General features: G+C 35.8%; 1 protein-coding gene across 1 annotated transcript in view; it reads right to left on the minus strand.

Moving 5' to 3' along the window:
* LOC115209555 (metabotropic glutamate receptor 8-like) overlaps positions 1-20,556 on the minus strand; it is a 654,788-nt gene that overhangs the window by 38,161 nt on the left and 596,071 nt on the right. Inside the window, exons 5-6 of the mRNA XM_036501466.1 lie at positions 10,925-11,059; positions 5,441-5,638 (exon numbers count right to left, since the gene is read on the minus strand). Of these exons, the coding sequence (XP_036357359.1) occupies positions 5,441-5,638; positions 10,925-11,059 (333 nt within the window). The remainder of the gene's footprint in view (positions 1-5,440; positions 5,639-10,924; positions 11,060-20,556) is intronic.

The raw sequence follows: 20,556 nt of genomic DNA on the forward strand, positions 1-20,556 counted from the left end.
TTATATATTTGCGTGTCTATGTGTTGAAAGAGGAAGTGGGAGGCAGAGTGAAAGAATCACTCACTACAGTAAGTAAATTACTTTCATTTTATTCGCTGCCCACTGTGTGTGTGCGTTTGCGTGTGCTGTAAACCAGACTAAGAAAAGCATTTGACACACACACCAGAATGTGAGTTTTCTGTAAATTTTGCTTAATTGGAGTTTAAATTTTAAAAACTGGACCTGGCATGACGCGATGCATTGTACTCTCAAAACTGCTAGGTAAATTGTAATTGAAGAAATCCTATATTGTAGATTTGTATAACTCCCAAAGGGAGGCAGATAAAATCTGCCTTTTATAATAAGAGATATATATCCATGTTGATTCGTTAGCTACTGCACGCATCTTTTTTCTCTCCTTCTTTCTGTGTTTTTCTCTCTCTGTGTATCTTTCTGTTGAAGAGCGTAGGCTCGAAACGTTTTAAAGACTTGTTTATTTATATTTTCCTGAGCGCCATACTAATACAATTGTTCGTTTGTTTTCCACCTGCCTTCGTCTTTTGTTTATTTTCATAAAGCTTCCCGGTATATGTAATATATATATATATATATATATATTAGGAATACACATATATACCCACACACATACGGGGAGAGTGTTGCCAACATTCAGATACACATATACTTGTGTAGAAACACATAGGCGTAGATAAACACCAATATAAGTGCTTATGTATGTTCATATGTTGCTATAAATATAAGTATAAACATATATTTGTGTATATGTCTCTGTATGTGTGCATGAGTACATTAACATATGCGTGTGTGTGTGAGTGCATGTGCTTGAATATGTGCGTGTTTGCTTGTGTGCTTATACATGGATTTATAAATATATGTGTGTATCTGTTATCTATATGAATGTGTATATTGTATGTGCCTGTGAATATATTTAAAGTTTTATGCCTATGTTTATGAGAAAAATAAGAATTTGACTGTCTGAGTTTCTGCTCGTATGCCGTGTCGTATCGCATATTTGTCTTGCATCACCCATTACAGTCTGTCTAGCTATAAACATCTTTACAAAACATTTCCTGCTCTTAATGAGATCTTTATGTACTAAGTTGATAATGATTTTTCTGTCTTGAAATATTAATGCAAAAATTGACAGCCTGGTGTCATGTTTCTAAGTGTGGACACTCGATATACTGAGCTGCTACATAAAAAAGGGACTCATGACAAACGTTTCATTTATTTTTAATGGGAACTCTGATGAAGTGCTGATTTAATAATTACCTAAGTACAGAGAACGTATTTCAGCTGTATAATTATCACTGAAACATATGTAACGATGCTATGTGTAAATGTTTACTGAAGAAATACCCGAATCTTGTTTGACGCATGCAAAGCAAAGTCTTCACTGAGATATTCCTCTGTACTGAAGTGTTTCTGTTAGTCATATATGAAGATTACTTTTCCAGTACTATGTCGGTTGCGACGACGTGGCTTCCAGTTGATCCGATCAACGGAACAGCCTGCTCATGAAATCTAACGTGCAAGTGGCTGAGCACTCCACAGACACGTGTACCCTTAATGCAGTTCTCAGTATCACACAGAGTGTGACAAGGCTGGCCCTTTGAAATACAGGTACAACAGAAACAGGAAGAAAGAGTGAGAGAAAGTTGTGGTGAAAGAGTACAGCAAGGTTTGCTACCACCCCCTGCCGGAGCCTCGTAGAGCTTTAGGTGTTTTCAGTCAATAAACACTCACAACACCAGAATAGAAACAGCGATCCTACGATCGCGAGTCCGCTGTCCTAACCACTGGGCCATTGCGCCTCCACAGGGATTTTATACCAATTACACATCCATAAGGCTAGTTTATCACTACATGATTATCTTTTTAACTAAATACTTGATAGAAGTCCAATAATTTGTATTATCTCTCGGCCCTGTATTTAACTCAAGTTTCCGTAATATCGAGCATATACCAGATGCATGTTCCCACGGCAACAGATCCTTGTTAATTAAAGGGTCTTCAGCCTTTTTTCATGAAAAGCATTAGAAACCCTTACTTAATTTGCGGTTGAAATTGCTATGTCTTTCTCTTCACGTCAACCGTACTGACGCTGTTTGGAACGATACAGTCTTCTCTACCGTGTGGTAGCTGTTAGCAATTAAGTAGACTGAGGCATTTCAGAATTGTATTTTTCTTTATTTGATTATGGATAAATTTCAGTGTTACACGAAATCTCATCTTGTTGTATGTTATTTTGTTTACTCATTTAGTTTTAACTCTTAGGTAATTGAATAATCAGTTCATTATAGCATGTTTAGCGTATTGCGCTCTTATTTTTATTGTCTTGATATCACGACAATAGATTAAAGATGTCACAGCAGAACCGCGCACTTTTACAGTAATGAAGCAACGTTATCTGTTACAAAAATATACTGTATTTAATTAGTGCATGTATGTCTGTGTGTGTGAACTTATGTTTGTGTGTATCTGTGTGTTAACGCCTTCGACTAGCGTGTCTATATGTAAACACGAGTATTCATGTGTATAAGTATGCATGTATATGTATAATTATATGTTTGTATACATGCATGTATGTCTTTAGATGTGTGTATATGTATTGTATCGCTGTGTTTGAATGTGCATATTTGTACCGACATGACCATATTCCAATATACATATAGGATTATATGTGACGTAATCCTCATTAGAAGACAGCTACAAGAGAAAAGCAAGAGCAACATCATAGCCTGTTAATTACATCTATGTATCGGTCAATGACTTTTACTATGGAACTTCTGGAGGATATGTCTGCATAGTTTAATGTTCACTCAATTTCGAATCTATAGTCCGCCAGCTTCATACAAATATGATAGGTCTAGTTATTATTATGGGACGGAAATCTTAATCGTTCACTGTAAAAATGAAACTCAAATAAAAAAAGTGAGCTGGTTCTCCTTCTCTTAAATAATTTCCTCATGCGTGTGAACATAATGTTACACAGGAAAAGGAAAGAGACGCGAAAGTCACCACTAGCTTTCAACTCGTCAGGAAACTTTTCAGTATCAGGTCACCACCAAGTCCAGACGAAAATAGCATTGATATGCATTTTACTCTTATATATTCATGACTGTACTCTTGTAGATCAAATTCCACAAACTGTACTGGCTATCGTCTTTTATAAGCAGTTATAGTTTATGAAAGAGTAGTCAAGAAAATTAATGCCAAGTAAACTGGCTCATCTGTAAATTATGAACTTCACCACAACTCTTCCTCCGACTTAGCTCAACAGCGACATCTAGCGATACTCTAGGCAGCAACATTGCCTACGACTAAATAGTGAAGGAGAAGTTAGAGTGGCTCAAAAAGGTCTTTTTTTGGATGAATCAGAACGGAGAGATTCTCTGAACGACAAGCTGTCTCTATATCGAGATTCTAGACTACCAGGAAGTCTGAATTTCCATTCTCCTGTGTGCATATGGGACATAGATCACTTCCAACTGGTGCATTAAAATTATGGAGGGATTTAATGCTCAGTGTTTTCAGAAGATGAAGTTAAGATTACACAGAAATTCTCCGTCAAACCAACGTTAGAATGAATCGAATCCATACTAAACACACATCAACTGAGACAGCTTAGACATGTAGTGTGTTTGTGAGTCTTGCGTATTTTCCATGGAATTGTCCACGGCCCGCTATACTATATTCAATGTCAGTTCAAAGGAAGAAAGAACAAACCAGTAGTCGCTTTGAGGAAGAGTAATAACAAAGTTATAAAAATGGTACACAACATTATCCTTCGCTCACATTGATATCGATACTGTTGTAGAAGAGGCTGATGATATAAAGGAGAAGTACACGCGGTAATATCAGGACGACAGAGAAATAAGATATGCACGTAGAATTATTACTGGCCTCCCTAACCAAATATTTATATGTTTGTTTTACGAACTAATTTCTATATTCTGAGTTGTGATGTACGATCATCAAAGGAGCCACAATTGAGGGGGAAATTAGATGGACATTATTAGATTCGTTGGTCATCTATTAACAAATGATGACGCAAGTACAACTATATGCATATAATTGTTTGCGAGTCTGTGTATGTGTATTTGTATGTGTAAGTATATGTATGTCTATCTGCGTTTTGGCATGGGAATGTTTATGCATACATGTCCATGTTTCAATATGTATATGAGTTGTTATATGAGTGTTCATGTGTGTGTGTGTGGGGTGTGTGTGTGAGTGTGTGTGTGCGCGCGAAGGAGCGTGCATACATTTGTGCTTGTGTGAATATTATCCATTCGAATGTATTCCCAATGGTAAAATAAATCATGTTCCAGACATCCAATTAATAGGCTGCTAATTAATAAGCAATAATTGAGATGGGAAATTATTATTGAGGTTTGTATTGAGGTGTGTATGTGAACGTGATATATATATATATATATATATATATATATGTGTGTGTGTGTGTGTGTGTGTGTGTATTTGATATCAAGTTAGTGATTTTATCGTGGCAGTCGACGGTTACGACGACGAGGGTTCCAGTTGATCCGATGAACGGAACATTCTGCTTGTGAAATTAACGTGTAAATGGCTGAGTACTCCACAGACACGTGCACCCTTAACGTATTTCTCGGGGAGATTCAGCGTGACACAGAATGTATTTGAAATAAGGTACAACAGAAACAGGAAGAAAGAGTGAGAGAAAGTTGTAAAAAGAGTACACCAGGATTTGCCACTACCCCCTGCTGGAGTTTCGTGAAAACTTTAAGTGTTTTCGCTCAATAAGCACTCACAACGCAAGAATCGAAACCGCGATCCTACGATCGCGAGTCCGCTGCCTTAACCACTGGGCCATTGCGACTCCACAGGGATTTAGTGTTGCACGTAAATATTTCCAAACATTACATCTCATAGTACATGTAGAGACATCTGTCGGTCGTAAGTGGATATGATTTAGTAACATGGACCATAAATATGCTAACTGATTCGGGGGCTTATGTAATGGTGAGCAGATAATAAAAACAATTTTTGTTGACGCAGACCGACACTAGTTCCTGCAGACATTTTCTTTTCTTCTTCTTTTCTGTATCTATTACTCGTTGTAGCCCGAATCCTTCGTGTTGCACGAAATGTTTCTCCTATTTCATGATCGATCGTTCTTTTCCTCAAACAACATCCCATCATAAACATGTTTTTATTCTCGGTTTAGCATGAACTTTAACATCACTAACTTGTTTCTGTTTTCACACGATATAAGAAAAATCCAGATATAAGAAATAGTTACTTATTTCCTTTTTCTTCTTCGTCTTCTTCTCTCCCTCCTCCTCCACCGTCACCAACTATGTATCACTACACTCACAAAAGAAAAAAAAAAAAAGAGAAAACATACGGTATTTTGTGAGTCTCTATTTTACACACGTTCATTTATTTTTGATCTTACCTTGAAAAGTTACATTCCGGATATGACGTAACAGTTCTTCTCCGGGTAAATTGCGGCTGGCTCGGCACAATTTCACTTGGCCATTACATTTTTCTTTAATCATATTTTCAACAGCATGTGCCAATGAATAGACGGAATCAATAACAAATTGCACCAATCCTTCCTGTTGGTAGCTGACCCTGTCAAGGCTTTCGTCGCCTGCAACAGAGAGAGTAAGAGAGAGATTATGAGTTAGAAAATAAAGAAAAATAGAAAAATGCTTCCAATATTATGGCATCAGTGTTTCTGAGGATATACTTGTGTTGGTTTAAGCTATTAAATTGCTGCCATGCCGGGTATTGCGTACAAATCTTTCAATCGATCATATCCACATCAGTACTTATTTCAGTTCGGTGTATTTTAAACAATTATACATATTTATTGAATAACTAAATTACACATTTTATTAGAACGGCGGTTTTAAACCGGTAAATATTATATAGCCACGAATACAAAGTCACACATCTCACTAGTGTAATTGTATGGTATTCAATTAGATCTCTAGCTCGTCAATGATGAGACTTGCTGACTATCGCCTATATGGACTAACAAAACTAGCTAAGTAGGGCACATAGCACTTGCTATTCATGCATCTCCTGTCAACATATATCAGAAATTCAACAACATTGACAACTACATTAAGTACCGGATTGAAAATCTGACAAAACCTGGTCCCTCCCTTCGGCTTGATTCACAACTCTATATTACAGAGAAGGGATCTGTCTACCCCAATTGTTTGGAAAAGTGGCCAAGAGGAACCTATTCGTGGACTACTTATCGGCCGTTCCTACCAGAATCAAGGACGCTTATGTACAAAATGAAATTTCTCGGATGTGTAACAAATGCAACGAAGCAACTGATAAAGCTGTCAACACCAAACAATTTCAAAGGGATCTACGAAGTAACATGTCCATCAGCTTTCCTCAAACGTCGAGAAGTTCGTACACACTGAAGGAAGAACCACACTCCCAGTGATGGAACGTGTTTCTTAAGACTCGCTATATTTCAACAATAGAACCGCTGCTACAGTTCAACAAATGGTCAATAGAGAACGTTTAAACATTGAGTTTGAACACACCGGGACCTCCTTGAGGATATTCCTGTTTGAAAATCGACAACCAAACAGTAACTAAATATGCACACTGGTTAACTGCCCCGTTAAACACGTAGCTATGTTTTCGAGGACGTACGTAATCAGCAGTAAAAGTGACAGTTCTTGTATCGGAAACACCGCTCGAAAGCTACATAACCGCATCAAGGAACACAAACAGATAAACAGATCATTCAAAAACATGAGGAGAAATGCTTACAGGCAGAATGTTACGGTTACCGTCAAGATAACAAAGTGTAACTTAGGTATTTCGAAGATCTAAACAGCCCATTTTTATAACAATGCTGAAATCTTCGACCAAGAGCAGAAGTAAGATAAATGCGGTGGATTGGCTATTAAAACAATACTATTCTGCGCATATCACAAATTCCCCCTCTTTCCATACTTCTGAGCAAAAGATGGCGGCTCAACACCATTCCCATTTTCTCTTGAAGGATAATTAATCTCTAAATACAGAAATGTAAAGTAAAGTACAAAATGTTGTTCTATTTTCCTTACTTCAGTTTACACTAATATATTCTATTAGCATTGTATTGGCTTTTGAACAATTTCAATCTTAACTTTGAATATTTCACAATGCTTTGCTATACTTATATACATACATTACTACAAACTATACTATACGGTACACGTACATACATACATACATACATACATACATACATACATACATAGACAGAAATCAACTGATTCGCACATTACAAATACTATCTGTAAGCGGAACAGTAAAATTATACAAGACTTTACTCAGGTTTAAAATGTAACATTATTTTCATTATCTACATTTCAGTGATGGAGTTTTGTATCTTTGTTAGAAATCAGCTCCATCTTCAGAGGAAGAATTTAAATGAGCACGTACATACGTTCATATAAGCAACGGATTTATACAAAGTTTCCGTCGACCAAATTGCATCGACAAACATCAACCAACCCAACGCAACAGGAAAAGATACTCTAGTCTAAGGTGCCATGTAGATAGGTTATATCCAGAATCACCTTACTGCGAAGTGAACTTAATTACACAACTGTCTGCATATTAGTGCACGAAACTGTCCCTTCTCTATCTCTGTCTGTCTCTCTTTCTCTCTCTTGATCCATTTTAATCATCTGGAATTAGGAACACTGAAAACGCTTGATACTAGAAAACGAAGAGAGCCTTCTATGTGGTGGCTTGACCTGTTAAAAAGGAACCGACAGCAATTTCTGCCTGTCTACCTGTCTGTCATTTTCTCTCTCACTCTCCCTCTCTTTTCTTTCTCTCTCACTCTCCCTCTCTTTTCTTTCTCTCTAACGTTACATTCTACACAAATAACATTGGATATCGTATCCCCAGATGAAAAAAAGCAAAACAAAAATGTATATATTGGTCACTGATGGAAATCTTATGAGAGATTCGCTCGATTAGGGCTGACTTATGGTAAGAGAAAAAAGCAATAACAAAAACAGCCACTTGATTACTGCAGGAAATTTCTATAACGATTTGCTTCAGTTACGCAACGTTTAAACCTGACTGGTATCAATTTTGCATTTTATTCCTCTGAGCCAGTTGAAATAATTACCTGACATATCCAAGAATCGATTCAATCGATTACATTTTTCTTAACGAATGAGTAGCTTCTTATCAAAATGTGAAATCAATATCTTATAGGATGTTCTCTCGATATTCACCAGACATATCAATAGGTCACGACTCAGTTATAAGGTAATTCATATCGCTGTCTGACAGCAAGATATCCACACCAAAACTTTAAACGTTCATGTTTTACAGAGTTTGTAAAAGAAGAGGAATAGTATTCTATAGTGAAATTCCCATTGCTGAGATCACAGATATATGATACATAATATCTGTTCCTCATGAGATGTCAAGCTAGGCATTAGATCTCGAAGCCAAGAAATTCAAAGCGATCTTTAATGCAAAATAATTACTGAAGTGGAACAGCAGAGTAAAACAACGGTCTGTAGTAGTAGTAGTAGTAGTAGTAGTAGTAGTGTAGTAGTAGTAGTAGTAGTAGTAGTAGTAGTAGTGATGATGGTGGTAGTAGTGGTGGTGATAATTATAATGCTGGTTTTTGTTGTTATTGCTACTAGCGGAAACCTTTCAGAAATAAAGTAAAAGCGAGAGGTTACAAACGTGTGGAGATATTTATATAAAGTTATATGAAATAAGAAGTTCTATAAAACGAAAAAGGTGTCAGTGAGGATATTTAATAAATAATTGAAGATTTTAAAAAACTTGACATAAATCAAACACAGGCTATAACTAATTATACAAAAACACTCAATAGCAAAAATAAAATGGCTTAATAAATATATGATAAACATATAATAATATTATATATTTCTTTACTGCCCACAAGGGGCTAAATATAATAATATTATAATAAACATATGATGAACATTTTGATTTGTCTTTTTTTCTTGCTTTTTTTTTCCTTCTGTGGAAATGAGGAATTCACACAAATTAAATGAGGGAGAGGCCAAGTAAAACAAAATGGAAAGAGAGATTATTGATTCCGCTTTCTTTACTATGTCTCTGTGTGTAGTAAGAAGCTTGCTTCTCAACCACATGGTTCCGGGACCAATAGAGTAAATACTAGGCTTACAAAGAATAAGTCCTGGGGCCGATTTGTTCGAGAAAGCGTAACCCATGCACAGGCGGATTCGAATTTAGAGTAAAAGACACTTGCCCAAGGTGCCACACAGTGGAACTGAACCCGGAACTATGTGGTTGGAAAGCAAGCTTCTTACCATACATCCAAACATAGTAAAGCCGCTTACCATACATTCGAATGTTCCAACGCATTTAACTTGGTGTATCCGTTAGTTCTTATGAATATCTTTGGTGGTGAATTCGGTAAGAAATCTCTGATTTCTTCTATGAAGCTCCACATTATTAGTGTGGCCCACCTGTGACATATTCATTAGCTACGTATTTGAATGCTCCACTAAATTAGAGCCACCCTCATTCTCAATCTCTCGACATTATTTCTTGAACTATTTTAGTAGTTCTGTTAGTTCTTTTGTTTTGCGAAGAACTGTGAACTTAATTTCGATTTAAGTGGGATGAGAAGAGCTTCTCAAGACTTTTTTCTTGCATTCTGTCTCTACCCACATTTCAGTGCTCATATTGAAACCTGGTGTGTCTATAAGGCACCAGAGAACATTTTGTGGGTTGAACATTGAATGACGCTTTTCTGTGTCCTCTATACAAGCTAATTTTATGTAATAATCAAAAGTGCAAAAATATTTTTTCTGGTTCTATTTCCTCTTCCCAAGTAAGTAACTCTTCCTCACCGTTTTGCCTGAAGTCTTCTATTAGTTGAATGAAAGAAACAACCTCTTCAAGAGGGACATTTACCTTCACTTGAGATAGTCGCATTTCTTACTGGGAGTTTTAATTTAATTTATTTTTTACCCTTGATACTAACCCTGAAATCCTATTTGTTCTCCAATGTTATCCACATGATCAGGAGACAAAGTGAAAGAGTTAGTGAGTGACCTGAGGTAGATGACCATTAGAGTCAGTGCAACTAATGTACACTACAAGTTGTAGTCAGTAAGAAGGACCACGCGACCATCCACTTTTGTTCTCGAGGGCGAGCAAACCTTTTCAGCCGTTCTAGTAGTGGCAACCGAGGGCAGTATTGTCTAGACAGCAGCATACTATTGTTACTGCTAGTTTTGCTGTTGTCACTGCTCTCTTTCTTTGCCTTTCCTGTACATTGTTGGCAAAAAAAGTCTCAAGTGTCTACCACTTCTATATGTGTAATGCTGATCCCTTTTACTTTACACCGATGATCTCATTGTCGTTGTTTCCGCTTCCTCGGTGGTACACGGCTCTGGAACAAGCCTTGGTTTTGGGAGTCACGAGGAAATGTAATCCAAATTAACAACTCCCGACCATTTCTAGTGACCGCTTCATTCACAACCTGTTCAGAGGTCAATATCACTGATTGTGCAGTATGAGGTAGACGTGTGGGTAAGCAACCCGGGCTCTTCCTCAAGTATTAAAAAAACCAGGCAAACACATTTTTCGCCGTTTGACAAGCCGCATCTTCCATACATAACCAAACACAGGCCACCTGAAAATGCTCATTTGCGATGATGTACATGCCAAATTCCAGTTGTTATTAATGCAGAAAAATGTTATCTTCTTTCTTGGTCGTTTTTTATGTGTTGCTCGAGCAAGTAGGCATTATCTTTCATAACAAATATAGTAATTCATCGATCACGCATTAACGCTCTGCAATTCATCACCTTTGTATATACGATACTTGCTTCTCTTAAAAGAAGCCAGTTTTGTGACTAGTTATAACAGTAAGTATAATATTTACCTTTGCATTGCTTGTGGCCAGCATACGCTAATTTCTCATCTGTTGTACAGTTGAACATCGCTTCCCAGTATTCTTTAAACCATACGTTCCGTTTGTTGTTTTTCAAACGAAGGTTCAAGAAATAGTCATCGAACTCTGGAATAATAATAATAATAATGATAATAATAATAATAACAACAACAACAAGGTAAGCGATAAAGAAGAAAGAAAAGTCGATATATATGACTGGTTAGCATGAGAGGTTAAGCAGTTGTGGTCGATGAAAAACATGATAGTACTACCAATAATTGTCGGAGCCCTGGGAACAGTGAGTAAAAATCCTGAGAAGTACATGGTAGAAATAGGGGCTGCAATAAGGGTGGAGCACTTGCAGAAAACAGCACTGCTTGGAACTGCTCGAATACTGCGGATGGTGCTTGAAAAATAAGGGGTGTTACCTTAGTTCACTGGTAGTGAACAGCTGGCACCGTAGAGCAACTCCAACGTTAGAAGCTGTGCAAGACAATAAATACTACTACTACTACTACTACTACTACTACTACTACTACTACTACTACTACTACTACTACTACTACTAATAATAATAATAATAATAATAATAATAATAATAATAATAATAATAATAATGATAATAATAATAATAATATTAATAATAATAATAATAATGATAAATAATGAAAGAGCTGAAACGGTGTATCATAGCAATAGCAAGTAAGCTTTCCAGTTATTAGAAAAGAATAGATTAGTGTCAACAGAATTGACTATGTGAGACAGACCAGACTTTATAGCCAAATAATGTAGAAGAGTCTACTGAAGCGGAGAAGCGTAATGCGCAAGAGTAGTGTTCAGTTCGAGGGTTAGTATAGCTTCTGATTATAAGGTTTCGTGCCAACCATTCCAGAATCTTCCATATGTATATTACTGCATACCTCTTTTGTCTTCGTTGCGGCGAGTAGAGTTGTATATGTTTCGGTCTCTCTCAGTAGCTCAGCTGTTCCATTGTCGCAAACGTGAGTTCAGACCAACAGCTCAACAATCTTAACATTCCTACGTGACTTTCCACTCACCATTCTCTTCAATTCCGCTATCAGTTTCATCCTTTTGGGTGACCACAGTTGAGAGAAATAGTCCAGACGGCTGAGTACAAATGTCCTTCATAGAACCAGCATAGTTTCCTGATACCTTGTTCTGAAGGTTCTCAGAATCCACCCAGCCATTCACTTGCACCTAGCCACCATCCTGGTGAAATGTACGTGAAACGAGGCGCCGTTGCTCATACCAGTCCCCAAATCACACACTGTACTTGACCCCCTGGACTGTCGCTCCTTTTGGTCCAAAGTATTGCTGTTGTGACACGTGAGCATTAGCTAGCTGTTAGCATAGGGCTTGGAATTTATCTTCATTAAATTGCATGTTGTTTTCCTCATCCCCTTTATATAAGTCATTCTCGAGAAGATTATCATCCGAAGGTTCCTCGGCTGCTTGTATTACTTTTGTGCCGTCAGCATAGCTAATCAGCGTGGCTACCTGCGTAACTGATAGCATGTATGAGAGAGCAACCGTAAACAACAGCAGCCCCAAGACAGATATCTGAAGCAATCCACTTTCCATTACTGTCCCCTTCGCCACCGCCTGGCTTCTGTCTTTTAAGAAGTCATGTAACCACTCTCCCAGTTTTCTGCCGATCCCGAGTCACTGTAGCATTTGACATATCATTCTATGTTCGACCTTATCAACTGGCTTTGCAAAGTCAAAATATATCACATCGATACATACATACATGCATACATACACACACACATATTTGTATGCACACACACACACACACACAAACACACTCACATATATATATATATATGTGAACACACAAACATGTAGTGAAACGTGAAAGAGAAGCACAAAGTAGGGAAGAAATCAGCAAAACATAGTAAAGAAAGCGGAATCAATAATCTCTCTTCCCATTTTGGTTTACTCTGCCTCTCCCTCATTTAATTTGTGTGAATTCCTCATTTGCACATAAGAAAAAAAAAGCAAGAAAAAAAAGACAAATAAAAATTAAAAATACAAATACAAATCCATTGCCAAGAACCCAAGAAGGAACAGCGACACTCGAAGTTCACCAGATAATAAGCACCAACGATATAAATATATATGTATGTATCTCTCTCTCTCTATATATATATATATGTATATATATATATATATACACACACACATACACACGCACACACACACACACACACACACACACACACACACACACACACACACACACATATATATATATATAAATATATATATATATATATATATATATATATATATATATATATATATAATATACATATATACATATATGTATGTATTTTATATACATATGAATAAAGAGAAAGGAAAAGTAAAAGAAAGAATGAATACGGTTAAGAGCAGCGTTTCTGAAATTGTCCTGAGATTTTGCAATCTCAGAAATACAATCGACGTTTGAAGAGAAAGGTGAGTGGAAAGTCACGTACGAATGTTAGGATTGTTGAGCTGTAGCTTTGAACTCAAGTTATATGTGTGTGATAGCATGTCTATATATGTGTATGAATGAATCTATGTAATAATATGTATACATTTATAAATAATGTTTCTGTATTTGTGTGTGACTATATGTGTACCTCTAGAATGATATATGTATTTCCGTTTATGTATGGATGTGTAGATGTGTGTCTCTTTAACAGTATTTTCATGTATGTATATGTAATCGTTGTGCTTGTTCATGTGCGACTATGCAACTCTATAATGGTACGTTCATCGGTGTATGTATGTATGCACATTATTATATTTGTACAAATGTATGCATCTATGTACGTACGTAGGTTTGTATAAATGTTGGTGTATGTGTGTACTTCTTTAATAATATACATAAATCTGTGTATCTGAATAAGTATGCGTGTTTGTGACAATATTACTCTACATGCATGTATGTATATGCAGTGTATGTGTTTGGGTATTGCCTCAATAACAATATGTGCATATAAGTATATGCATGGATGTGCAGTTGTTTATCTTTATAGGAATGAGTGTGTGATAGTATGTGCAATCATAGTGGGTATATGCTTCTATAACGATATGTGTACATCTGTATATGTTAGTAAGTATACATGTACAAATAAATGTATGTATGCATAATGTTTGTGTGTGTATGTGTGTTTGTGTGTATGCGTGTATGTGCATATGTATGCAAGCGCCTCGTAATAACATGTGTATGTCTGTGTATCTCAATATGTATGCGAACTTGTGTTAATATAAAAAGTGCGCATATATTTCAATGTTATGCGTGTGTTTGTGTATGAGCCTCTAACTGTCTGTTAGAATATCTCAACCGGTCAACATGTAACTTCCTTAGTGTCCTTTCATCCTGATGATATTCCACTTAAAATCTTCAAAATGCAAACAAATTTTAATATATATGTTTTATAATTTGTATTGAGTGTGAATTGAAACAATTGTAGGCATTGCTAATTAAATAAATTAATTTTATCAATTAAATCTCTCCACATTCTTGGTCAACATTATTATATATATATATATATATATATATATATATATATATATATATAGTTAATCCAAACATGAAAACACAAAGAGAAACACAACAACGCGAGGACTTGGAACAAGTATAGTGTTATTGGAGCCTCGGGAAAGAAGGAAAGAAGGAGTGTTTAACGTTTCGAGCGGAGCTCTTCGTCAGAAGCATAGGAAAAGGAAAGATCCAAAGAATGGAAGACGGAGGAAAAAAATTGCCAACGGTACACACACGGTCACATTTTGAATATATATATATATATAATTTTACAGGCATGCATACATACTCACACACACACACGTACACACACACTTTTCTCTATATTGCATTGTTCCAAAAGTCCCAGATTAACCAATATGAAGGCAGGAGATTCAAATGAGGAGAGCAGTGTCGAACTTCCTCCTTCACCAAAAGCCAATGACATAAGATAGGCCATTGAAAAGTTAATTACTCTGGTAGTGCAACAACATGGTCACAGCCTTCGAACGTATATAAGAATAAAGAATAAAGAATTATATATATATATATATATATATATATATATATATATATATATATATATATATATATATATATATATATATATATATATATATATATATATATATATATTTCTTTCATTCCTTTACTTGTTTTAGTCATTGCAGCCATGCAGGAGCCCTGCCTTTAGTCGAGCAAATCGACACCAGGACTTATTCTTTGTAAGCCTAGTACTTATTCTATCGGTCACTTTGCCCGAACCGCTAATTTACGGGGACGTAAACGCACCAGCATCGGTTATCAAGCGATGTTGGGGTGGGGGACATGTGTACTATCGACGATATATATTAACTACTTTGCGGAAGGAGTAGGCTAATATACAACACATACAATTCATTACTAAACACAAATAGTCTGTGTGCAGCTTCTTCAGCAAGAAATTGCTGAACCGTGTTCTTTAACTCCGAGAGGCTACCATTTATTGAATGTGTGTGCATGCGTATGTGTGAGTGTGATAGTGTGTGTCTTCACAACGTGTGCATGTTATATAGATTGCTAGATACACAAACATATGAATGTGTCTACATTTCTGTATGTATGTCATTATTCAGTTTATTTCAAGGTTTCTTGCCAATAGATAAAAAAAATCGGTTTCTAACCTAGATTCAAGGCTCCTTCATTGAATTTTCAACATCAACAACAAGGTATATTCGTATGTATGTATGTATGTATGTATGTATGTATGTATGTATGTATGTATGTATGTATGTATGTATGTATGCATGTATGTATGTATGTATGTATGTATGTATGTATGTATGTATGTATGTATGTATGTATGCATGTATGTATGTATGTATGTGGAGATTTGTATGTTTTATGTATGTATTCTCATGCATATAGTTGCATATCTAGACATACGCATGTATATTTAAATGATAAACTTCTGTAAAGTTTTACAGATTTATACAGTCCCTGTGATGGATTGGATCTGTAGTCTTCGAATCAGCTTTCTCCTTTCAGGTTTTGAGAAGTCTAATTTCTCAAGATTGGTATTTAAGTAGTGTGTTACATATCTCAGGGCCCCAATAATTACAGGTATATAAACCTGAACTTGTAATCTTGATAGAGTAACTGCGGATTTCTCAATAGTTCAGTATAGATGTTCTCTTTTTCACTGATCTTCAGCTTTATGTTAACATCCCCTGGGCAGTTAATTTCCACAACTGTGCACAGTTTCTCTTCTCTATTCCAAATCATTATATCAGGTCTGTTGAGCTTACATTTTAATGAAGTCTTCACTGGTACATTCTACAAGTATTCCCTTTTTATTATGAGAGGCTATGGGTTATTATGTATGTATTATGTATGATGTATGTTTGTATGTATGTATGTATGTATGTATGTATGTATGTATGTATGTATGTATGTATGTATGTATGTATGTATGCATGTATGTATGCATGTATGCATGTATGCATGTATGTATGTATGTATGTATATATATATATATAATTTAGATTCAGAATATGGTACTTAAGTTAAAGGCACCTGAATTTAGTATGGTATCATCCAAATAATTCAAAATGGGGTGATTATAATCAAAATAAGCAACAAGGATACCTCTGGATATCCTTGTTGCTTATTTTGATATATATATAAGAAAAATAAAAACGGAAAATACGCACACTTACATGGTTATAGTATAATTTTTAATGTATCGACCGGTTTCACAATCGCTATTCATGATACAATGTTTAATTTATATGAAAATATACTTTTTCTTAAGAAGAAAATGGGTCCATGTTGTTTATAATGAGATTCACGAGTGAATGATTTTATAGGTTGACAAGTAAAGGGAGGTAATTGGTTGTTATTGTTATTGTTGTCTGTAAGGGAGATAACTGTTTAGGTTTTGGTGGGGAAAATATGTGTACAGAAAGGAGACAGGTTTAATATATATATATATATATATATATATATATATATATATATATATATATATATATATATATATACATATATATATATATAAAACAAATGATAGCAACAGAAAATGGAATATATGGGTAACTTTATCGCTCACAACGATCGTTTCAACCCATCTTGCACTGACTCCACTCGCGGGGAGGGATACTGTACATCTGGTCGTGGTGCATCGCTCCGCGAAGAAGTGCCTCGTCATGTGATTTTGCAAGTGGTATCTCGTTAAATAAACCCTGTTTCGGTCGGCTTTAATACATGTTGTTTAGCAGCAGCAATAGGCTTAAGCCCTTGGGTAGGAATGACGAGGGAATGATTTCGTTGCAATATTATAAACGGTTACTAGGTCTAAATGTATTTAATAGAAAACCAATGCCAAGGGATAAATAAAAATATAAAATATACAATGTAGGAAAGAATTGCGAGATGGTATCAAAAACGTCCTGGACTAGTTCTATAGTGCGCCCCAAAACGGCCGCCGGCAGTCGCGTGCGCAGTGAGAACTACTTTTGACCTTCATGACGCGTAGTATCAGTCGCAACAGCTGATGTACTTGCGCGTACAAATGAACGTTCTCGTGGCTTTATCGATCGCATTCTCACCTGGAATCGATCTTTGTAATTTTTTGAAGACTTATACACGCCCAGATACCTGAGCGCCATCGGATGGTGGATGCCCGAGATCCTAGAAGAAAGACAGACCGACAGAATGGATTTTATATAATAGATATATTTATATATATGTGACCGCGTGCGCATCGTTGGCGATTTTCGTCCTCCGTCTTCCCTTTCTTGGACCTTTCCTTTTTCTGTGTTTCTGACGAAGCGCTCTGTTCGAAACGTTAAATCCTTCTTATACTTGTTCCACACCCTCGCGTTGTGTTTTCTCTTTGTGTTTTCATGTTTGGATTAACTATATATATAGGGAGAGAGAGAGAGAGTGTGTGAGAGAGGGAAAGAGAGAAACAGACAGACAGACAAATAATGATAGATAGATAGAGAGAGAGACAGAGAGTGTGTGTGTATGTGTGTCTGAGAGAGAGAGAGAGTGTGTGTGAGCGTGTGTATGTGTATCTCTTAACCCCCTTCACCGCTTACCGGTTCGGATATTTGCAACCTTGAATGAAATCACTGTGAGACATTGAAATTTCCAATTCCTTTTATTCAAACACACGCGAGCGCATAGAAACGTTTAATGCTTGTTATTTTTGAAGTTAGATGTTAAATTTGAAGAACCAATCTATATTCTTGTATAGAATACTTTATTAATTAATTTTTTTCTATCAGAAAATATTGATAGTGACTTCGAAATATCGACTATGAAACCTTCATCAGACTGTAAATTACTTTTTTTTCCAAATGTTTGGCATAATTATTTGGAATCATTTTTATGGATAAGCACTATAGCTACCGAGTAAATGTGGTGTCACAAAGCATATTTGTGGCATTGGGTGGAAAATATTTTTATGAGAAAATAAATAGTAGAACTAGGGTGCATAAAGATGTTATTGGTTATTCATGTTGTTAGATCTCATTCCAACACTATATAAATGCAAGTGGTGAAAGTCAGATTTGTATAACAACACAGGTCATAGATTACGTCACAGACAGTTCACATTTGCCGGTTTGTGCCGGAAGCTTTGTTGAGTCGCATTAGGCAATTTTTGTTGTGTTGGTTATATTTATTATTGTTTATTAAAACTGCTTTGCTTTTGTTATTCTTGTAGTGTTAATTCAAGTATGTATGCAGACATATACGCGACAAGTGTGATCTGTATAGTAATGCAGGTCAGACATGAGTCAAATTCAATAGTCTATACTTGAAAATAGCCTTCTATCATGTCTTCAACTAATACATTTTGCCATCTGGATACTGGCTTTCAATTATTTGTTGCTTATATAAAATTTTCATCGGTAGCTGATGGATATATATATATATATATATATATATATATATATATATATATATATATATATATGGGGTGGGGGGCGTGTATGTGCGTGTATGTGCGTGTGCATATTTGTATGTATATATGTGTGTATGTATATTGCAATATTTTTTTCAATAGAGAAAAAGCCTGTTTCTAATCTAACCTTCAACCAAGAATCCTTCACTGGAAATTCAACATTAGCAGGGGTATTTTAGTATGTATGTATGTATGTATGTATGTATGTATGTATGTATGTATGTATGTATGTATGTATGTATGTATGTATGTATGTATGAATCTATGTATGCGTGTATGTATGTATGTATGTATCTATCTATCTACCTCTCTCTCACCATCCATCCATGTATCTATTCATCTATCTATCTATCTATCTATCTATCTATCTATCTATCTATCTATCTATCTATCTATCTATCTATCTATCTATCTATCTATCTATCTATCTATCTATACATCTGTTCTTACAGATGTTCATATAGAAATACACGAGAGTCACCATGTACGAGTATTTCCACATATACGGAGATACCTATGCATACACCTGCATAAGCATATGCATATATATATAGCACGTACTCACACAGCGCACGAGAACATAAACGCACAAACACACGCACACACTCCGGTATAAATTCATATAAATATCTACATCTAAGCACATCTATACTTACGCTAAAGGTGCAAAAACAGCTTGCTAGATTGAACTATAAATATAGCAAAAATAAAAATGAATCTATTTAGTCATTCATATCGTTTCCACCGATTCAGCTGTCATATCCAAAAATGTCTCTTCACCACCCCTTTCTTTTAAGCACCACGCATAATGTGATTGATTTTTTCCTTCACTTTCTCCTTTACATGTGTACCCGTCTTATTCTCTTAGCTTTTCTTTCTCCATACCAAGTCTTATTTTCCGCTCTTCTAGTCAAATCGTCGATAAAGGTATTTAATTTCATATCAGTAATATACTTTGTAGCAGCACATTTACTTTGAAGTTTCAATACATCTCCTACAAGGTGGGTCCCAAACACTTACCCACACACACATGCCCCCCCCCCCCGAAAAAATACACGCACGCATCCCCCCACACGCACACACATATACAAAAAACACAGACACACACACACAGTTACAAACACAAACACACTGACCCAGACGTGCAGAGACACACAAACACTCACACACATACACACAAACTCCAGACTTGGAAAACCAAACTACTTTGTAGACCAACGACGGCTTAATAACAGATATTTCGAATTTACTGGCAACTACTTTTTTTGCAAACATAGATGTTAACGCTACTGGAAGCATCGATCCCTAAATCTCATGTTTGATTGTTATATATATATATATATATATATATAATGCACACAAGAAATCAAATATCGTTTGAAATGCTTCATTTCTGCATTTGGTGCTTAAAATATATGATATTCTATACATACATGCACATACACTAGCTTTAATTTATCTCTCTAATGCATTCTTTCTTTGTCTTTCTTACTCGTTCGCACTCTCGGCGTTTCCTCGTAGTCGAAGACGTCATGCTTTATTCCTTGATTTTATTGATTATTCCTGACTGTGAGTGCCAATGTTTGAGACGAATCGTTTGCTATTTTAGACACTTAATCTACAGTATGTAAT

Source organism: Octopus sinensis, linkage group LG3, assembly GCF_006345805.1.
Source record: "Octopus sinensis linkage group LG3, ASM634580v1, whole genome shotgun sequence".
NCBI lineage: Eukaryota > Metazoa > Mollusca > Cephalopoda > Octopoda > Octopodidae > Octopus > Octopus sinensis.